Below are 22,093 nucleotides of genomic sequence, written 5' to 3' on the forward strand. Positions count from 1 at the left end.
AGCCGTCTCGACTAAAAATACAAAAATTAGCTGGGCATGGTGGCGGGAGCCTGTAATCCCAGCTACTCGGGGGACTGAAGCAGGAGAATCGCTTCAGCCCGGGAGACGGAGGTTGCAGTAAGCCGAGATCGTGCCACTGCACTCCAGTCTGGCGACAAAGCGAGACTCCGTCCCTATGAAAAAAAAAAACATATTTATATAAATTAAAAATAAAATAAAAGAAAATGTGTTGACTTAGGGTTATGGGGGTCGTCGTACCACCAAGTGGACTCATTGAGCAAGGGAGATCGCTGGGTCCTAGAGCAAGCGGTCTAGAGGCTCCGCGCAGGAGTAGGAGAGGCTGAAGAGTAAAGAGGGTTTAGAGGGTGGGACTAGGAGTCTCTCGACACTCGGTTACTTCTGCCTGTAAAAGCCCGACTTCCGCCGTTGGTGGCCACCCGCAGGTAGTGGTGTCGAGCGTCGAGCTCCCAGAACCGAGCTGGTGAGGGGCTGCTGGTGGCGGCGCAGTCTTTCGGTAGGCGGTATGAGTTTGGCTGGGGGCCGGGCACCCCGGAAGACCGCTGGGAACCGGCTTTCTGGGCTTTTGGAGGCAGAGGAGGAAGATGAGTTCTACCAGACGACTTATGGGGGTTTCACAGAGGCAAGATCCGGGCCTGGGAAAAGGGAGGGGAGGAAGCGAAGGGGAGCCCTGAAGGGAGAAACCCCGGACAAAGAAGAAGAGGGCGGGGAATAGAGAGGAGCTCTGGGAGCTGATACTCGAGTTGGGTGGGTGAATCGGAGCCGGGGGGCGAGGCGGGGGGGACGGATAGTGTGGAGTCCTAGAAGGGAGAGCTCTGGATGGGGTCAAAGGGGCCTGAGACGGAGAAGCTCTCCGGAGGCACTCCAGAGAACAGAGAACGGCAGAAACCTACCGTGTACTTGCGTGGTTGCATCTCTCACTGTACTTCTGACGTCCAGCATACACGAGGCACACACGTAGTAGTAGTCAGTTGCTCGATGTATACTCGTTGGCCCACTGCTGGATTATTCACCTGAGACATGGAAAGGAACCACTCCAAAAGTAGAGGAGCTTAGCCCACTCCTTTTTCAGCTTTCAAGTCTCAGTGTAAATGTTTTCTCAGGAAGATAACCCTTCCTTGACTATCCTAGCAAGTGTCCCCATTTATTTCTTCCACAGAACATATTTCAATTTGTAATTAGATTTGGTTTGCTTACTTGCTTATGCTTTTCTTCTATTGCATTGTAAACTGTATAAAGTTAGAGATGGTCTGTTTTGTTCAACATTATGTGTGAGGTGTCCGGACTGGGCTGCCACTTGCTAAATTTTTATTAGTTGAATCTACCCGTTTATTAAATGTGTTGAGTACCCAGAGCATGCCATCGGTAATAGGTTGTTTTAGACTCTAGGGAAACAGAGAATATTAAAAACGGTGCTCTGTCCTTACATACTCCATGCCCCAGTGGGGTAACTGGCTGGGTTAACAGTTAAAATACTGTGTGATAGGCCAGGCATGGTCGCTTTGGCCGGGCACAGTCGCTCACGCCTGTAATCCCAGCACTTTGGAAGGCCGAGGCGGGTGGATCACAAGGTCAGGAGATCGAGACCATCCTGGCCAACATGGTAAAACCCCCTGTCTCTATTAAAATACAAAAATTAGCCAAGCGTGGTGGCGTTTGCCTGTAGTCCCAGCTACTCAGGAGGCTGAGGCAAAGAATCGCTTGAACCCGGGAGGAGGAGGTTGCAGTGAGCCGAGATCGTACCACTGCACTCCAGCCTGGGCGACAGAGCAGGACTCCGTCTCAAAAACAAACAAAAAATGTCTGATAAGGACTAAACAAGGTGTAAGATAGAGTGTTAAGGTAATACATCTGAACCAAAGTTGTTGATCAGGTTAGGCATCCCTGGAGGGATGATATTTAAGCTGAGGACAGTTTGAAAAGTAGACCTTAGCTTGATGAAAAGCAAGAGAAGGAGAAAGTTTAGTCCACAGAGCAGGTTGGGGAGAGTGTGTAAAGACATTGAGATCCTGGTCTAGGACCTGCAAGTCTACTTTCATTCTCCAGAGCATGAAGGAGACTAAAGATTGATAAGCCTGGAGGGAGTAGGCGTGGGCCAGATCATTTAGGGCCTTGTGAGCTATGTTAAGGAGTTTTGCTCTTCATCCAGAGGACTGAGAAGTCATCAGAATTCCACGATGAAATTTGTACTTTAGGAAGATGACTTACTCTGTAATGAGAATGGCTTGAAGGGGGCATGGCAGTAGAGAAACAGCAAGATTAAAGAGAAATTACGGAATAGAACCCACAGGACTTAGGGGCTGGCTGCGGTGGCTCACGCCTGTAATCCCAGCACTTTGGGAGGCCGAGGTGGGTGGATCACGAGGTCAGGAGTTCGAGACCAGCCTGACCAACATGGTGAAACCCTGTCACTACTAAAAATGCAAAAAATTAGCTGGTTGTGGTGGCGTGTGCCTGTAGTCCCAGCTACTTAGGAGGCTGAGGCAGGAGAATCACTTGAACCCGCGAGGCAGAGGTTGCAGTGGATTGCGCCACTGTACTCCAGCCTGGGCAACAGAGCGAGACTCCGTCTCAAAAAAAAAAAAAAAAATCCACATCACTGACAGAGTCATTACTGACACAGCCCTAACCAACTAGTTTAAAATAGAACTTTCTCATCCCTCCTCTAAGGCCATTTTCCTATTTCTGTCATTTTACGACTTGTTATTTAATATGTACCCTTCATGCTTCCAAAAAGGATTTAAGGAGGCTTACAATATAAACAAAAAGTAGGAACAGTAAAAATAGAGACAGATCAGAAGTAATTGTACCAGGAACCTCTGCTAAAATGGTAATAGCAATTGATATTAAATTTAGCTGTGAGCTTCCTGGTAGCCAAACCTTGTATTTCTTTTTTTAGTAAGAAAGAAGCATACAAGTTCTTCAAGAGACACAAACTTTTTCAGCCTTAAATCCTAGGGAGCATTTATCATTATATCCTTATATTATAAAAAGTAACGGTTTTCGTAGATGATATACAAACATTCTCTTATCTAGTGATGTCTCTTAATGACTCTCAATAAAAGCCAAAGGAATGGTAGTAAATCCTTAATTTAGTGCAAGTATGTTGATTGGGCACTAAGCTAATGTGTGGGTTGATCTACTACCCTCTGGTGATATGGCTTAATACCAGATTAAAGCTGAGGGGATTAATGTGTTCCCAGGCTGTCTTTCACAAACATCAGTTAGGAGGAAATGATGGTCATTAGTGCAAAATTGAACTCTGGCTGGCTTGGAGCGTCAACCATCTGTGTTATTTGCTTGCTTTGGCATCATGTGTACCAAGATTAGCCCATTAGTTTGCATCACTGATTGAAGAGAGAGCCACATGTGTGAGGTGTCACCCAGCCCAGTTGACTCCCTCTCCCTCAACTGGCTTTTTTCCCTTTTCTTTATAATATGGCTGCCATTCTAGCCCTAATCAGTTCACCTGAGGTCTATGCTGTACTTCACGTTCTCTACTCCAGGCCATCTAACTGCCTCCAGAGCTTTCTGAAATACCCATTGTACATACCATTACCCCTCCCCTAAATCTTCAGTGGCTCTCCATTATCCATAGTAGCAGTTCTCAGCTGTTTTTCTGTCCCAACACACCTGAGGAATGACACATATTTCTCTCAGTAACTTTAGTTTACCTCAACAATGATTATCAATGGTAGGACAAATAAGGAGATGGAGGGGATTGAGAATCACTGGCCTGCAGGTTAAAATCGTGTTTATTAGTGTGACATTTAAGTTTCTCCATAAATGGAATGCAACCTTCTTTTCAAATCATATAGTCCTACAGTGCAATCAGTGTTGGAAGGAGGCAGTGCTGGAGCCAAACGCAGCTGGCTAACAAAGTTTCTTGACAGAGAAAAGTTTTACTTAGATCTAAATCCTTATTCCATAAACATGCTGTACACATTACCATTTCTGCACCTTTGTTTCTGCTATTTCATCTGCCCATGATTCCTTCCTCCCTCTTGGCTGTCTAAATACTAACAGTGTTTTCAACCATAGTTTAAGTCCTCTTCATCCTTTTTTTTTTCTTTTTGAGACTATGTCTTGCCCTGTTGCCCAGGCTGGAGTGCAGTAGCACTATCTCAGCTCACTGCAAGCTATGCCTCCTGGGTTCAAGCAATTCTCCTGCCTCAGCCTCCCAAGTAGCTGGGACTACAGGTGTGCGTCACCATGCCCAGCTAATTTTTGTATTTTTAGTAGAGACAGAGTTTCACCATGTTGGCCAGGCTGGTCTTGAACTCCTGGCCTCAATTGATCTGCCCACCTCGGCCTCCCAAGTGCTGGGATTACAGGCGTGAGCCACCAAGCCTGGCCGAGACCCACATCTTAAAAAAAAAAAAGTAAGATTATGTTCTCCCCTTTACTGTAAGCCCCTGAAGGCAGAGACCAAACCATATCCTTTTGTTCCCCAGTAGTTAACAGTGTGTTGCAGGTAAAGGGCTATCAATTAATGTTGGAAGGAGGTGGTACTGGAGCCAAAGGCCATTAGCTAGAAAGTTTTCTTGCCTGAGGAAAATGAAGGGCTGGATTAGGAAGGAGAGTAGGGCAGCCCTTATCAAGAAAGTTGAGAGATTCTGTTCCTCCTGAAGGGGCATTAAGGCTTCCATTGCCAGCCAACCCTCATCTCCCTGTGTCCTTAGGAATCCGGAGATGATGAGTATCAAGGGGACCAGTCAGACACAGAGGACGAAGTGGACTCTGACTTTGACATTGATGAAGGGGATGAACCATCCAGTGATGGAGAAGCAGAAGAGCCAAGAAGGAAGCGCCGAGTAGTCACCAAGGCCTATAAGGTACAGGGGGAGTCCTAGTTGTCTTGGATTTCCTCAATTCCTATTCTGTCTTTCATCAGGTCCCAGTACTCCCTATGCCACTTCCATTTCTGGCAATGCTAGTTTTCTCTCATTGAGATCCTCATATTTCTCCTGACTTCTTCTGTTTCCCGGTATCTGATTCCAATCTGTCCTCAGGAGCCTCTCAAGAGCTTAAGGCCTCGAAAGGTCAGCACCCCGGCTGGTAGCTCTCAGAAGGCCCGAGAAGAGAAGGCACTACTGCCATTAGAACTACAAGATGACGGCTCTGACAGTGAGTAGGGATGTTTGGGTCAATTGGCAAAATTGGAATATGATGATAAAGTATCATATCAGTGTTAAATTTACTGATTGATGTTGCCGGGTGCGGTGGCTCACTCCTAGAATCCCAGCACTTTGGGAGGCCTAGGCGGGTAGATCACCTGAGGTCAGGAGTTCGATACCAGCCTGGCCAACATGGTGAAATTCCGTCTGTACTAAAAATACAAAAATTAGTCAGCTGTGGTGGTGGGACCCTGTAATCCCAGCTACTTGGGAGGCTGAGGCAGGAGAATTGCTTTAACCTGGGAGGTGGAGGTTACACCATTGCACTCCAGCCTGGGCAACAAGAGCAAAACTCTGTCTCCAAAAAATAAAAATAAAAAGAAGAAAAAATTTACTGATGTTGATAACTTACTATGGATAGGAAAATCCTCATTCTTAGGAAGTACACACTGAAATATTTAGGGATAAAGGCCATGATGTGTACAACTTTAGTTACCTAATTTAGATCATTCAGAAAAAAACCACACATACAAAATGCAAAAGGGCCAAAATATTACCAATAGGTGATAGGGGTAAAAGATACATGAGTATTCCTTGTACTATTCTTGCAACTTTGTAGGTTTGAAATTATTTCCAGGCCAGGCACGGTTGCTTATGCCTGTAATCCCAGCATTTTGGGAGGCCGAGGCAGGCAGATCACGAGGTCAGGAGTTCAAGACCATCCTGGCTAACATGATGAAACCCCATCTCTACTAAAAATACAAAAAATTAGCTGGACATGGTGGCATGCACCTGTAGTCCCAGCTACCCGGGAGTCTGAGGCAGGAGAATTGTTTGAACCTAGGAGGCAGAGGTTGGAGTGAGCCGAGATCGTGCCACCGTAGTCCAGCCTGGGCGACAGAGCGAGATTCCGTCTCAAAAAAAAAAAAAAAAAGAAAGAAAAAAATTATTTCCAAGCACAAAATTTCAAAATAAATAAAATAGGTGGAGATGAATTGAAAGATTTCTTTTTATCTCACTCTCTTCCAGGTCGGAAGTCCATGCGTCAGTCTACAGCTGAGCATACACGACAAACGTTCCTGCGGGTACAGGAGAGGCAGGGCCAGTCAAGACGGCGAAAGGGGCCCCACTGTGAGCGGCCACTAACCCAGGAGGAACTGCTCCGGGAGGCCAAGATCACAGAAGAGCTTAATTTACGTTCACTGGGTAAGTCTGTGATTTCAGAAAAAGTGGGTAGAGGGGCTGAGGGGCATGAGAAAAACCATGAGACTTGGAGGCCCAAAGAACTGGAGAGATGGAAATTTGGGATGAGGGAATCAGAAGGAAGAAATGGCAGAGAGTAGGTAATTAGGTGCAAGAGTCTAGGCAGTTATGAGCACTCTGAAAAACAAGCTAAGGTTCTTTGGTGTAAAATAAGAGTTGTATAGAACTGAGGTCAAATCCTCGTTCTGCTGTTCGCTTGCATTAAGTCTGTAGGTAAATTACTTATTCACATTTTGCTTTTCTTGTTTATAAAATGGGGTGTATACCTAATGACTCAGGGAATTTAGGCAGGAGGATCACTTGAGGCCAGGAGTTCATAACTAGCCTGGACAACATAGTGAAACCCCATCTCTTAAAAAAAAAAAAAAAAGCAGGGGGTGATAATGTTGACTTTAATGATAATCATGAGAATGTAAAGTCAGCAGATTAGTCCTTCATGAGATAAATTGCTTTAAAAATCTCTTCATTTTATGGTATTGCTTTACAAATCTCTTCAGTTTGGGCCAAGCGCGGTGGCTCATACCTCTAATCCTGGCACTTTGTGAGGCCAAGGTGGGTGGATCACTTGCAGTTGGGAATTCCAGACCAGCCTGGCCAACATGGTGAAACCCCGTCTCTACCAAAAATACAAAAACTAGCTGGGCGTGGTGGTGCATGTCTGTAATTCCAGGTACTTGGGAGGCTGAGGCAAGAGAATCATTTGAACCTGGGAGGTGGAAGTTGCAGTGAGCTGAGATCACACCCCTGCACTCCAGCCAGGGCTACAGAGCGATACTCCATCTCAAAAAAAAAAAAAAAAAAAAAAAAAAAAAAAACACCTCTTCAGTTTATAGGCATAGATAGAACCATGTACAGTAATATATTATACAAAAATATATACTTCTTTATAGAGTAGTAAGGAGTCTCATATCGTGAAAGGTACATGATAAATTGAGGGACCAGCAGATTCACACCTCTTAGTACATACTTTCTGGGTGAAATAGCATGTGGAATCACCTATAGTATTTAATATGTTTTCTTTCTCTTTTTTGTTGTTTTTGACACAGAGTCTCGCTCTGTCACCCAGGCTTGAGTGCAATGGCACGATCTCAGCTCACTGCAACCTCTACCTCCCAGGTTCAAACGATTCTGCCTCAGTCCCCCGTGTAGCTGGGACCACAGGCCCATGCCACCACGTCCGGCTAATTTTTTGTATTTTTAGTAGAGACAGGGTTTCATCGTGTTAGCCAATGGTCTCGATCTCCTGATCTCATGATCTGCCTGCCTCAGCCTACCAAAGTACTGGAATTACAGGCATGAGCCACTGTGCCTGGCCATTTTTCTCTTCTTGAATTTCCTTTTTTTTTGTTCTCTGTCTCTTTTTTTTTTTTTTTTTTTTGGCCAACCATATATAATTGAATATACATAAGCCAGATGTGATTTCCCAGAAGTGGGAGGTTATTTACCTGGAATATCTGGGACCCATCCCATTCCAGATTAGTAATAGTTTTGAAATTTAGATAACTTCTCCAGGCACGGTGGCTCATGCCTGTAATCCCAGCACTTTGGGAGGCCGAGACGGGCGGATCACGAGGTCAGCAGATCAAGACCATCCTGGCTAACACAGTGAAACCTCATCTCTACTAAAAATACAAAAAAATTAGCCAGGCATGGTGGTGGGTGCCTGTAGTTCCAGCTACTCAGGAGGCTGAGGCAGGAGAATGGCGTGAACCCAGGAGGCGGAGCTTGCAGTGAGCCAAGAATTGCACCACTGCACTCCAGCCTGGGCGACAGAGCGAGACTCCGTTTCAAAAAAAAAAAAAGAAAGAAAGAAATTTAGGTAACTTGACTCCAAAAGAACATGATGATTGAGAAAAGATTTAGCTCATCCCTAACATCTTCAGGATATATTCTCATCACTTTTTCTTTCATTATATTGGTATTAAAGTGGGACATATAATCTTTATTTATATAACAGCAATTAAGTATTTTAAAACAGTAGCTATCCCTCAAAACATATAAAGTAATGACAGAACCATCACAAGCAACAAGGTCACCTTGATGTTACTGTAGTTACAATCTGCATCCTTTGTCCACGTTGATTGGTTTGGACCACTGTAAGGAGAGTGACTCCCAGGTTTTCCTTTCTTTTTTTTTTTTTTTTTTTGAGACAGAGTCTCACTCTGTCACCCAGGCTGGAGTGCAGTGGCGTGATCTCGGCTCACTGCAAGCTCTGCCTCCTGGGCTCGAGATTCCCTTGCCTCAGCCTCCCAAGTAGCTGGGATTACAGGTGCCCACCACCACGCCCAGCTAATTTTTTTGTAGTTTTTAGTTGAGATGGGGTTTCACCATGTTGGCCAGGCTGTTCTTGAACTCCTGACCTCAGGTGATCCACCCGCCTCACCCTCCCAAAGTGCTGGGATTACAGGCTTGAGCCACTGCGCCCGGCAATTCCCAGGTTTTCGACATCAGTAACTGGCTTAGGAGACCCTGAAGGAGGAGCAAGTTCAGTGGGGAAAAAATAAATTTATTTTTGAACATGTTGAATTTAAGGAGTTTGTGAGCAATTCATGCAGTGATGAGAGGTCAGTTAAATATGCAAATCTGGTGTTCCAATAAGAGATCTGGGCTGAAAATACAAATTTGGAAGTCTTTAGAATATGGATGGTAATTGACGATATTGGAGTGCATCTGAGCATGGAGGGAGAAAGTTCAGAGTGAGAAAGCAGAGGCCTGATAGAGTCCTGCAGACACTAAAATGTGATAGTTTCATACAAGAGGAGGAGCTTTGAAAAGAGCCTGGAAGTGACCAACGAGTTGGAGAAACCCAGGAGACTTTGTATTAAAAATGCCAGGAAAGAGATGTCTCAAGAGAGTAATTGCTGCTGAGATGATGATTCGTAGAACTGAGAAGTGCCCATTGGTTTTGGTGAGATAGAGGTCAGACATTAGCTTAGCACTTTTTGGGGACCAAGTCATATCAAAGTATATTGGGGAGCAAAACTTTTCAAGCTTGGCCATGAAGGGTAGAAGAGGGAATAGAAGCTACAGAGGGGTCTGAGATTAAGGTAAAGTTGTTTTTATTTTATTCGAAGATATTAGAAATTATATCTTTCATGAGAAACAACTGAGTTTAAAGAAAGAGAAGAAAAAATAGTTATTAATAGTGTAGGTTTTTGGAGATGGGAGGCAAGGCTGGGAACCAGAGCAGCATGGTGGAGGAACTGGTTTCAGATGGGGGAAGGGAGAACGAAAGTGTGGTGGCTCACACCTGTAATCCCAGCACTTTGGGAGGCTGCAGCGGGCGGATCATCTGAGGTCAGGAGTTCAAGACCAGCCTGACCAACAGGCTACTAAAAATACAAAATATTAGCTGAGTGTGGTGGCACATGCCTGTAATCCCAGATACTTGGGAGGCTGAGGCAGGAGAATCACTTGAACCCGGGAGGTGGAGGTTGCAGTGAGCCGAGATCGTGCCATTGCACTTCAGCCTGGGTAACAAGAGTGAAACTCTGTCTCAAAAAAAAAGAAAGAAAGTATGGCTTAGCCGAGTGCAGTGGCTCATGCCTGTAATCCCAGCACTTTGGGAGGCCAAGGAAGGAGGATCGCTTGATCCCAGGAGTTCAAGACCAGCCTGGGCAACATAGTGAGACCCTGTCTCTGTTTAAAAATGTGGCTTACAGTTGTAGGTTTGTAATACAGAGGGAGGGCATCGCGGTGGTTCTCACCTGATGTCTTTTTCATTATGCAGCACCATCTGTCAAACATTAAGGATACAGCTGGAAGCTTGAGGAAACTGAGGAGCATTTAAATAGTTATTGATGTGGGATATTGAGCAGTATTGAGGGACCTGCTGAAGGCTAGGACCATGAATTTATGGTGGTTCCAGTCTGTGCTGTTATTTTTCTCCAGTGGCACTCAGCAGTCCAGATTAGCACAAGAGAATTATTGACAGGAGAGTGACTGAAGTGATTGAAATGATACAGTGAGCAACCTAAGCGTGATTTAAAAAGGAAAATATGACTGGGTGCGGTGGCTCACGTCTGTAATCCCAGCACTTTGGGAGGCCGAGGCGGGCGGATCACGAGGTAAGGAGTTCGAGACCAGCCTGGCCAACATGGTGAAACTCCGTCTCTACTAAACATACAAAAAATTAGCCAGGCATGGTGGTGCGTGCCTGTAGTCCTGGCTACTAGGGGGGCTGAGAATCACTGAGGAGAATCACTTGAACCCGGGAGGCGGAGATTGCAGTGAGTGGAGATCGTGTCACTACACTCCAGCCTGGGCAACAGAGTGAGACTCAAAAAAAAAAAAAAAAAGTAAAGTGACATGGAAAAGAAGGTTGTTAGAGATGAGGTGATAAACTGTGGCCATGCAGTGTTGAAGGGGCTACCCATGTGCACTTCGAAGTCACCAGGGTGACCCTAAGATGATGGGAATTGGGATAGAGATGAAGAGTGGAAACCACTGCCAAAGTCTTCAGTGAGTGAGGGAGTGACCATGACTAGGAAGGAGAGAAGTTAATCTAGACTCTTGGCACAGGTCTCAAAAGAGAAGGGAGTTTGCTGGTAGGCCGAAAAGTAGTGATTTGAAAGCTACAGGGTGGGGCCCAGTAGGACATAGGTATATCCTGTAGGGATGTAAGAGAATGAGCAGTCTCCACCAGAGGTCTGCAGAGAGGAGTGGTGGCCTCAGTGAATGACCAGGTTTCTGTGAAGGCAAGTCATGGAAGGAATGCTGAGTGAGGAGCTTGAGGATATAGATGAGTTGGCAGATTACAGAGCATGAGTTCCAGAGGGTGTAGGCAAGTGTTTGAAAGTCGAGGGGTTGGGCCAGGCTTGGTGGCTCACGCCTGTAATCCCAGCACTTTAGGAGGCTGAAGTGGGCAGATCACGAGGTCCGGAGTTCCAGACCATCCTGGTAAATATGGTGAAACCCTGTCTCTACTAAAAATACAAAAATTAGCTGGGCATGGTGGTGCGTGCCTATAGTCCCTGCTACTCAGGAGGCTGAGGCAGGAGAATTGCTTGAACCTGGGAGGGGGAGGTTGCAGGGAGCCGAGATCATGCCACTGTACTCCAACCTGGCGACAGAGCAAGACTCTGTCTCAAAAAAGAAATAGAAAGTAAAGGGGTTGAGGGGTTGGAAGACTGGCTCAAGGGAGAGAAAGCAGTATTTTCAAACAGTTCAAGTGCAAAAGAGGTTCAATCATCGGAAGGGTTTCCAGAGTACTCTTTTTTTTTTTTTTGAGACGGAGTCTCGCTCTGTCGCCCAGGCTGGAGTGCGATGGCACAATCTCGGCTCCACTGCAACCTCCACCTCCCAGGTTCAAGCGATTCTCCTGCCTCAGCCTCCCGAGTAGCTGGGATTATAGGCCCAAGCCACCATGCCCAGCTAATTTTTGTATTATTAGTAGAGACAGGGTCTCACCATGTTGGCCAGGTCTGTCTCAAACTCCTGACCTCAGGTGATCCACCCGCCTAGGCCTCCCAAAGTGCTGTAATTACGGGCGTGAGCCACCGCACCTGGCCTCCAGAGTACTCTTTTATGGTCAGACTAGGGGATTGTGTTCATCGTAACCATATTTAAGGACACAGAAATCTGGAGTTCATTCAGAGGAAGGGAACAAGGAATATTTTGATTCTTTTTTTTTTTTCGTATGTTTGTTTTGTTTTTGGAGACGGAGTTTCACTCTTGTTTCCCAGGCTACAGTGCAATGGTATGATCTTGGCTCACTGCAACCTCCGCCTCCCAGGTTCAAGCAATTCTCCTGCCTCAGCCTCCCGGTAGCTGGGATTATAGGCATGCACCACCACATCTGGCTCATTTGGTATTTTTAGTAGAGACGGGGTTTCTCCATGTTGGTCAGGCTGGTCTCGAACTCCCGACCTCAGGTGCTCTGCCCACCTCAGCCTCCCAAAGTGCTGGGATTACAGGCGTGAGCCACCACACCTGGCGATTCTTTTTTTTTTGAGACAGAGTCTCACTCTGTTGCCCAGGCTGGAGTGCAGTGGCACGATCTCAGCTCACTGCAAGCTCTGCCTCCTGGGTTCACGCCATTCTCCTGCCCCAGGCTCCCGAGTAGCTGGGACTACAGGTGCCCGCCACCACGTCCGGCTAATTTTTTGTATTTTTAGTAGAGATGGGGTTTCAGCGTGTTAGCCAGGACGGTCTCGATCTCCTCACCTTGTGATCTGCCCACCTCGGCCTCCCAAAGTGCTGGGATTACAGGCATGAGCCATTGTGCCCGGCCTTGATTCGTTTATTCATTAACAAATATTTAATGAGTGCCTGTAATGTGGAAAATGCTCTATCACCCTGATAATATTTAGGCAATATGAGTTACAGTCACTGCCCTTAAGGAGGAAACATATATACCAATAGTGCATCGCTACAGAGCAGTGTCATGGAGACCAGGCAGGTAACATGAAGTGTGCAGCCAGAGGGATGGTGGTGAACTGGAGAGGAGTGCCTGAAAGGAGGAACAGTTACTCAGCTCATCTAATTGTTCTCCTGTAAGAATGCAGACCCAGGGTTGCCAGATTTTCTTGTTGTTTAAGAGCGACCAGAAATCTCTATGTTTAATTTCCTACTTTATTAATTTTTTTTTTTTTTTTGAGATATGATCTCACTCTGCTGCATAGGCTGGAGTGCAGTGGTGCCATCTCAGCTCACTGCAACCTCCGCATCCCTGGCTCAAGCGATCCTTCCACCTCAGCTTCCCAAGTAGCTGGGATTACAGGCGTGTGCCAGTACACCGAGCTGTAGGAGTGAATTGACAGGGCATTTGTAGAGGAGATTTTGGTATCTTGCAAAGCAAATAAGCTCCTCATCAAAGGGTACCTTCCAACTCTGAGGTACTATAGAGGGCCCAGGTGTACTTGAGAAATGAGCAGAGAGGATGTCAAGAAAAAACTTATAAGCAGAAAACTTACAAAATGGGAGGTGCCAGAGGGCCTTAGGGGACTTCCATAGCTGTCTCTGGTATTTGGCAGTGACTAGATAGCCAGGAAGATAATTGAGAGATCGTGGGACAGTACTGGGATGTGAGAAAAAGGGACATTCTGATCATCCCATCATTTCTTCCTTTGACCCTAAAGAGACATATGAGCGGCTCGAGGCTGACAAAAAGAAGCAGGTTCATAAGAAGCGGAAGTGCCCTGGGCCCATAATCACCTATCATTCAGTGACAGTGCCACTTGTTGGGGAGCCAGGCCCCAAGGAAGAGAACGTTGACATAGAAGGGTGAGTGAATCTCAAGAGGAAAAGAGATTGTGTGCTCAGCTCATGTTCTCTTGGCCCCATTTTGCTTGCTTTTCTCACACAGCTCTCCTTAACACTTGCAGATTTCTTTCAGATTCCTCACTCCCTTCAGCTCACTTTCTGTTTCTTTTTTTTTTTTTTTTTTGAGAGACGCTGTCGATCTGTCGCCTAGGCTGGAATGCAGTGGTGCAGTCTCGGCTCACTGCAACCTCCACCTCCTGTGCTCAAGCGATCCTCCCACCTTAGCCTCCCAAGTAGCTGGGAGTACAGCCACACATGCTAATTTTTGTATTTTTTGTAGAGACGGTTTTGCTGTGTTGCCCAGACTCCTGGGTTAAAGTAATCCTCCCACTTCATCTTCCTAAAATGCTGGGATTACAGGTGTGAGCCACCGCACCCAGCCTAGCTTATTTCTTTCTTATTCTTTTTTCTTTTAGCTTCTCTCTTCTTCTCTTTCCTGCTTTTCCTTCTAGCTTAGCTTTCTTTTCCCATCAATCACTTAGTAGGTTCCTCAGAATGTTCCCAACACCCTGCCTCCTTTTTCTCTTTCCTCATCTCTCTGATTTCCTTCTTTCTTTCTTTCTTTCTTTCTTTTTTTTTTTTTTTTTTTTTGAGATGGAGTCTCGCTGTGTCACCCAGGCGGGAGTGTAATGGCACAATCTTGGCTCAATGCAACCTCCGCCTCCTGGCTTCAAGTGAATCTCCTGCCTCAACCTCCTGAGTAGCTGGGACTACAGGCGTCCGCCACCACGCCCGGCTAATTTTTGTATTTTTAGTAGAAACAGGGTTTCACCTTGTTAGTCAGGCTGGTCTCGAACTCCTGACCTCATCATCTGCCTGCCTCAGCCTCCCAAAGTGCTGGAATTACAGGCGTGAGCCACTGCACTCAGCCTGATTTCCTTCTTTCTGTATCTGTTGTCTTCTCTCCTCAGCTCTTTGTGTTTTTCCTTGTCTTTTGTCCTCAGACTTGATCCAGCTCCCTCGGCGTCTGCATTGACTCCTCATGCTGGGACTGGACCCGTCAACCCCCCTGCTCGCTGCTCACGTACCTTCATCACTTTTAGTGATGACGCAACTTTCGAGGAATGGTTCCCCCAAGGGCGGCCCCCAAAAGTCCCTGTTCGGGAGGTCTGTCCAGTGACCCATCGTCCAGCCCTATACCGGGACCCTGTTACAGACATACCCTATGCCACTGCTCGAGCCTTCAAGATCATTCGTGAGGCTTACAAGAAGTACATTACTGCCCATGGACTGCCGCCCACTGCCTCAGCCCTGGGCCCTGGCCCGCCACCTCCTGAGCCCCTCCCTGGCTCTGGGCCCCGAGCCTTGCGCCAGAAAATTGTCATTAAATGAAGAGATGTCTAGTCCTCAGAAACTTCTATCCTGCCCTGATTAGGGCTCTTGCTGTTCCGTTTCCTCTCCCTGCTTCTCCCCTTTGTCACCTCTGATCTTTGCCTAATCTATTTCTTTTTCCTTTTCCCCTAGTTCTTACAGGTTTCGTTGTGTTTTTTAATCTAATAAAATAGAAAGATCCCTTTTGTCTGGTGTCCAGTCTAGGGTTGGGAGCAAGAAGTATTTATGAATACCTGAATATATTTGGGTCTTTATTTGATAGCATTTATTATGAGCTGTCCTTTCTAAATTGTATTCATTCCTCCAACTAAATTATAAACATCTGAAGATTGCACACCAAAACACATCCTTGTATTGACCTTCCTATCACTTTACACTCACTGTTTTGAATACAGCAGGCACCAAATTAGGAACTGGCTGATTCTAGTCGAACTCCGATGTCTCAGACTGGGGCTTGTATGAAGGGAAGTGGAGGAGATGCCATGGCTGTTAATGACCACTAGAGGCTCTCAGGGCTGGGCAGGGTATGGGGGCTGTGTATATGTGATCTCCCACTACCCCCCACCTGGCCAGAGCTAAAATAATAAAATGCTGAGCTCACTGTTCCCCCACCCTCTCCCCCGGCACCGGGCTCCTCCTGCTGCTGGGACAGTGCTCTAGTAGAACAGACAGACCTACTGACACAGGGGAGGTGAGAAGGGAGGTGACCACCAGGACTGGTAGGTGGGGAAGACAGGGGGCTTATGGATGAGAGCCCGGTGGGAGATGGGAGGAGAAGAGTGGCTCCTATGGGGAATGATGTGGAGTGTGTCCCTGTCTCTGTCACTCAGTGTATATTTCTGCCACTGTGCCATCCTACCCCTTAACTGTGTATAGTTTACATTGTCGATGTGTGTCTCACATACTTTCTGGATCTTTCATATTCAGCATGGTGTGTATGTATAGCTCCTTGTGTGTATCTTATATTGTATAAAATTGTGCGAGTTTAATATTCCCACTGTTTTTAAAGAAACTTTACCCCATTTACACCCATTGGTCTGGTGTCACCTTCCTGTCCAAAGCAAGGGACAGATTATGGGGACTCAGTCCCTTCTCCAGAGGCCTTACTACCCTTCCCCCAACCTGGAAGTCCCCCAACTGCTCCGAGCCCTTGCTTTCCCTTAAGACTTCAAATTTTAGCAAACACAGAAAGTGAAATCTTGATTCCCCACAATAAAAGGGAAATGAGGATGGAGTAAGAGACTCTCTCTTCCCCTTACACCCCATTGTCCTTGCTTTTTTTATCCGGTTTAGGAAAAAGGCTGGATTATGAGGAGGAGAGGAGGAATTTCCCTGAAGCTCTCTATTCCCCCACCCCTCGTCCCCTTTCAATAGGAACTGGGCATGCGACCAGCTGTGTTGGCAGGGCTTCCAGCAGCTGTGTTAGGGCGAAGGCACTGACAAGAGAGGTTATAGAGGAGGGGTGCTGCCAGGAATTCTCTGTCATACCGTGGGAAGATAAACCCAGCTTAGATGTCTGGGATCCCCATCCAGGGTGGCTGGAAGCTGGGGAAGCAGAAAGGAGACTCTAGTTCTAACTCTAAACAACCTACTCTTCCCCAGCTTCCCATCTTCAACTAGATTTCTAATCTCCAAGAAATCCAATCCAATGTTCTGCCCCCCCCAGCTGGTTTCTTTGTGTCCCTGCTGTGTCCCTGTCCATCTTACCATTGTCCATCCTTTTGTCCCATGTTGCCCAGGCTCTGTGAGTGCCACACAGTGGGGAGGGGGTGGGGGCCACCATGTCATCATATCAGAAGGAACTGGAGAAATACAGAGACATAGATGAAGATGAGATCCTAAGGACCTTGAGCCCCGAGGAGCTAGAGCAGCTGGACTGCGAGCTACAGGAGATGGACCCTGAGGTAGGGGCTCCAGCACAGGGAACCAGGGGCAGTCCCAGGCATTTGGGAAGGGTGTTGGGCTCTGGGTGGCTGAGAATAGGGTTTGCTACAGGACCTAGAGTCCTAAGAAGGCCAGGGGAAAGGTGTCTGAAGATGTTTTAGGGAGCCCTAGCAGTACCTAGGTCAGAGGGGAGGTCTGACTTGCTCCCCAAAACTCATCCCTAAGAACATGCTCCTGCCAGCTGGACTAAGACAACGTGACCAGACAAAGAAGAGCCCAACGGGGCCACTGGACCGAGAGGCCCTTTTGCAGTACTTGGAGCAACAGGCACTAGAAGTCAAAGAGCGTGATGACTTGGTGCCCTTCACAGGCGAGAAGAAGGGTATGGGGACCCTGACATCCATGCCTCGTAGAACCCAAGTGGCTGTGCTGTCTCTCACTTGTCCCCACTCCAGCTTGCCTCTCACCTTCCAGCTCCTAGTTGCCTAGGGACTCAGATGCCCTGACACTTACACTCTTCAGTTCTTTTTTTTTCTTTGTTTTTGAGACGGAGTCTCACTGTCTCCCAGGCTGGAGTGCAGTGGCGTGATCTCGGCTCACTGCAAGCTCTGCCTCCCAGGTTCACGCCATTCTCCTGCCTCACTCAGCCTCCCAAGTAGCTGGGACTACAGGCACCAGCCACCACGCCCTGCTATTTTTTTTTTTTTTTTTTTTTTTTTTTGAGATGGAGTGTTGCTCTGTCGCCCAGGCTGGAGTGCAGTGGCGCAGTCTTGGCTCACTGTAAGCTCCACCTCCCGGATTCATGCCATTCTCCTGCCTCAGCCCCCCAAGTAGCTGGGACTACAGGCGCCCACCACTACGCCTGGCTAATTTTTTTGTATTTTTAGTAGAGATGGGGTTTTACCGTGTTAGCCAGGATGGTCTCGATCTCCTGACCTTGTGATCCGCCCGCCTTGGGCCTCCCAAAGTGCTGGGATTACAGGCGTGAGCCACCGCACCCGGCCCCGCACTCTTCAGTTCTTGAGAGATGGGGACTAAGGACTCCTGAGCTTGTAGAGGATTCAGGCTTTCCAGTGTCCCTTCGTGACCCAGCATTCTACCTCCTGGAGAAGGAAAGAAACCTGGAGGCCAGGATCTTGGGAGAAATTACCTCTACCTGAACCATCCTTCATCTCCCCATCAGGGAAACCCTATATTCAGCCCAAGAGGGAAATCCCAGCGGAGGAGCAGATCACCCTGGAGCCTGAGCTGGAGGAGGCACTGGCACATGCTACAGATGCTGAAATGTGTGACATTGCAGGTGGGTAGCTGTGGGAAGTTGAGAGTGAGAGGATCAGGGGCAGGTGGATTCTAGCCATGACATGGGACTAGTGAGGAAGGCCCTCAACCAGAATGTGGATGTCTAAGAAAGCCTCAAGCAGTAGTTTCAAGCTTTTCTTGTTTGTTTATGTATTTATTCATTTTTAAATTTAATAACACCTCAAGAGCAATTTTACAGGGATTGTAAGAGCAAATAAAAGTGGAACCATTGGGCCGGGTGCCATGGCTCCCACCTGTAACCTCAGCACTTGGGAGGCTGAGGCGGGTGGATTGCCTGAGCTCGGGAGTTCAAGACCAGCCTGGGCAACACAGTGAAACCCCATCTCTACTAAAATACAAAAAATTGGCTGGGCACGGTGGCTCACGCCTGTAATCCCAACACTTTGGGAGGCTGAGACTGGTGGATCACGAGGTCAGGAGATCAAGACCATCCTGGCTAACATGGTGAAACCCCATCACTACTAAAAATACAAAAAATTAGCTGGGCGTGGTGGTGGGCGCCTGTAGTCCCAGCTACTCGGGAGGCTGAGGCAGGAGAATGGTGTGAACCCAGGAGGCCGAGCTTGCAGTGAGCCGAGATAGTGCCACTGCACTCCAGCCTGGGCAACACAGCAAGACTCCGTCTCAAAAAACAAAAAACAAAAACAACAGCAACAACAAAAATTAGCCAGGCATGGCAGCATGCGCCTGTAGTCCCAGCTACTTGGGAGGCTGAGGCAGAAGAATTGCTTGAACCCGGGAGGTGGAGGTGGCAGTGAGCCAAGATCGCATCACTGCACTCCAGCCTGGGGGACAGAGCGAGACTCCGTCTCGGGGGAAAAAAAAGTGGAACCATTCTGGCTGAAAGAGGAGAGTCTCTACAGACTCCTTTATCCTCTAGTGGCTCATAAGGGAGCTTCCCTTAGCCCTTTCTCAATGTTTTAGAAACTACTGCTTTAAGAAGTTTATGGAAAGGACCCCTGGGGCTGAGAGAGGGTGGGGAACTTCTTTGGCAAAGTATAAGTGGTCAGGCTTTACAAATGCAGCAGATTCAGAAATAGGTAGGAGGGAGGCTTGGAACAGGTTCCTTCTCATTCCCTGTGACCCCTCTGCTTACCCTCTCCAGCAATTCTGGACATGTACACACTGATGAGCAACAAGCAATACTATGATGCCCTCTGCAGTGGAGAAATCTGCAACACTGAAGGCATTAGTAGTGAGTGTGTTTGGGGAGCATGGTCCCCAGGGCTCTGGGCAGGCAGTCCTAGTGTGGGAGAAGGTAGAAAAGGGTGAAATTGATTCTGGGAGAGGACATGCTGCATGAGTGATAAGAAAACCTGTGGAGTGCCAGGCGAGGTGGCTCATGCCTGTAATCCCAGCATTTAGGGAGGCTGAGGTGGGTGGATCACCCGAGGTCAGGAGTTCGAGACCAGCCTGGCCAACATGGTGAAACCTTGTCTCTACTAAAAATACAAAAATTAGCTGGTTGCATGCCTGTAATCCCAGCTATTATACCTGGGAAGCAGAGGCACAAGAATTTCTTGAACCCGTGAGGTCAAGGCTGCTGTGAGTTGAGATTGTGCCACTGCATTCCAGCCTAGGTGGATAGAGCGAGACTCCATCACAAAAAAAATAAAAAGAAAAGAAAACCAATGGGGAGGAGATTATGGGGAACATGTTGGGGTTCCCTTCCTGCCCTCACTCACCAGGTGTGGTACAGCCTGACAAGTATAAGCCAGTGCCGGATGAACCCCCAAATCCCACAAACATTGAGGAGATACTAAAGAGGGTCCGAAGCAATGACAAGGAGCTGGAGGAGGTGAACCTGAATAATATACAGGTATTTGACTTGCATCCTCCAAACCATGACACCGGATAACCACCGACATCCGAGAGTCCCTTAGCCCACCATCTCCTATTCCCCTCTGGTAGGACATCCCAATACCCATGCTAAGTGAGCTGTGTGAGGCAATGAAGGCAAATACCTATGTGCGGAGCTTCAGTCTGGTAGCCACGAGGAGTGGTGACCCCATCGCCAATGTAAGGCTAGTTGACATCCCCAGCCCTCTCCCCACATCTTATATGCACCCCTTGCATGGTTGTCATAAAGGGTTTTGCTAAGGAGTGCTATTCTCATCATGCCTTCTTAGGGCAGCCCTCATGGAGACTCCTACCTTCAGTGCTATGGCTCATAACTCTCAACCCTCTCTAACACCCCCAGTCCCACTGCACATTCATCTCCCTGCTTTCCCCTGCTATCCGCCCTGCTTTCTGTATCCCTCTAGCTCCATTTACAGCTCCTGAAAGACTCTTCTCAAAGAGCTGTGTTTCCCTCTTGCTCCTGTTCTTTCTTTCCTCAGTCATCTGTGAAACTGTTCCCTAATCCTAACCCAAGTCCCTACTACCCAGGCAGTGGCTGACATGTTGCGTGAGAATCGTAGCCTCCAGAGCCTAAACATCGAATCCAACTTCATTAGCAGCACAGGACTCATGGCTGTGCTGAAGGCAGTTCGGGAAAATGCCACACTCACTGAGCTCCGTGTAGACAATCAGGTCAGCATTCCCTTCCCCTGATGTTAGCATTCAGTCTCATTGAGTCTCCTCCCTGAGCCAGCCAGTGGGGCACCTATCTTACTTAATCTTGTTTGAATTCTCCTCTTCATTGTCTCTATGAGGGAAGCCAAGTCAGCATCTCTCTTCACCCACTGTGGAGAAACAAGCTTCTTTGACCTCCCAAAGGGGTCTGTGCTCTGGGATGGTAAACAGCCCAGAGAGGGTGACTGTCAGCTTTTGCCTCTCCCTCCCCCAGCGCCAGTGGCCTGGTGATGCAGTGGAGATGGAGATGGCCACCGTGCTAGAGCAGTGTCCCTCTATTGTCCGCTTTGGCTACCACTTTACGCAGCAGGGGCCACGAGCTCGGGCAGCCCAGGCCATGACCCGAAACAATGAACTACGTGAGTAACTGCAGACATGATGTGTGGAGTTGGCAGGGAAGTGCAGAAATTGGTGGATCCTCCTGAAAGCAGACCTAATGACTAACAGCCCAGGGTGCTACCAAAGAGCTATTCATATGAGAAGTTCAAATCCCAAGAGTGATCAGAAGGTAGACAGAAAACTCCCCCTGCCCCAAATATGGACCAGTAGAGAGGTAGAAAGGATGCTAGAGATAATCATACTTGTTTAGAGGTATCGTAATTTTATTTGTAATGTGGTTTCTTCTTTTGTTTTGCTAATGTGGGATGGGCCTGTAAGGTGGCCTAAGACACTACCAATTTATGAGTTTGGCTAAGGGACTGGAAAGGAGAAGAGTGCCTTTGCAGAAAGCAGGAGCTGGAAAAAATACTTACGTTTAATATTGCTCCTTTACAGGTCGCCAGCAAAAGAAGAGATAACACTGCATTTCCCTTTACCAACTAGAGCTGGGAGCACTGGACACTTAAATCCTCATCTGTCCTCCTTTCCTGTAAATAAAAGCCCTTCTATCCATTTTGCCTGCCTCCTTCCTTGGGCTTTGGGGTGAGAATCTTGGCGCTAACCCCCAAGGGTTACTGCCAGTTCACCAGGGGATTATTTATACTCTGGGGATCAGCAGGCAGAGAGGTTCAGGTTACTAGGAGGAGGTGGGGGAGCTCCCTCCCTTGGTGTTCCCCATAACCCTGCCAATGCCTTTCGACTCTTCTACTTTCACAGGGAACTTAGCCGCAGCCCTGTTTCCAGATGTGGCCAGGTCCCCCCAGTGCCTACCCGCAGTCCTCATGTGATTTGAAGGGGGAAAGGACTTTGAGTGGTAGTGGAGAAGCAGGCAGACAACATGAAGGGCAAAGACCTCTTTTTGACAGTCTTATTAATAGGGCACCAGGCTGATGCAGCTGACGCTTGGCATGGCTTTGGTAGAAGGTGGGGGAGGGGTTAGAAGT

The 22,093-nt window shown here is 47.6% G+C and overlaps 2 protein-coding genes across 2 annotated transcripts; both read left to right on the top strand.

The window, feature by feature from the left end:
* Positions 1–454: 454 nt before the first annotated feature.
* On the top strand, positions 455–21,662 carry VPS72 (vacuolar protein sorting 72 homolog; the record flags this gene model as incomplete). The annotated part of the gene is given in 13 exon segments (NM_001133199.1): positions 455–640; positions 4,701–4,853; positions 5,031–5,145; positions 6,165–6,341; positions 13,478–13,622; positions 14,606–17,259; positions 18,061–18,177; positions 19,303–19,392; positions 19,886–20,016; positions 20,109–20,216; positions 20,586–20,729; positions 20,986–21,130; positions 21,546–21,662. Coding segments are annotated over 6 exon segments (1,095 nt in total). The 3' UTR covers positions 14,994–17,259; positions 18,061–18,177; positions 19,303–19,392; positions 19,886–20,016; positions 20,109–20,216; positions 20,586–20,729; positions 20,986–21,130; positions 21,546–21,662.
* TMOD4 (tropomodulin 4) lies at positions 15,878–21,663 on the top strand. Its single transcript, XM_054553151.2, has 9 exons — positions 15,878–16,897; positions 17,103–17,259; positions 18,061–18,177; positions 19,303–19,392; positions 19,886–20,016; positions 20,109–20,216; positions 20,586–20,729; positions 20,986–21,130; positions 21,546–21,663. Exons 1-9 carry the CDS (start codon positions 16,775–16,777, stop codon positions 21,566–21,568), a joined length of 1,038 nt encoding a protein of 345 aa, XP_054409126.1. The 5' UTR covers positions 15,878–16,774; the 3' UTR covers positions 21,569–21,663.
* Positions 21,664–22,093: the final 430 nt, after the last annotated feature.

Source organism: Pongo abelii, chromosome 1 (genome assembly GCF_028885655.2).
Source record: "Pongo abelii isolate AG06213 chromosome 1, NHGRI_mPonAbe1-v2.0_pri, whole genome shotgun sequence".
Classification (NCBI taxonomy): domain Eukaryota; kingdom Metazoa; phylum Chordata; class Mammalia; order Primates; family Hominidae; genus Pongo; species Pongo abelii.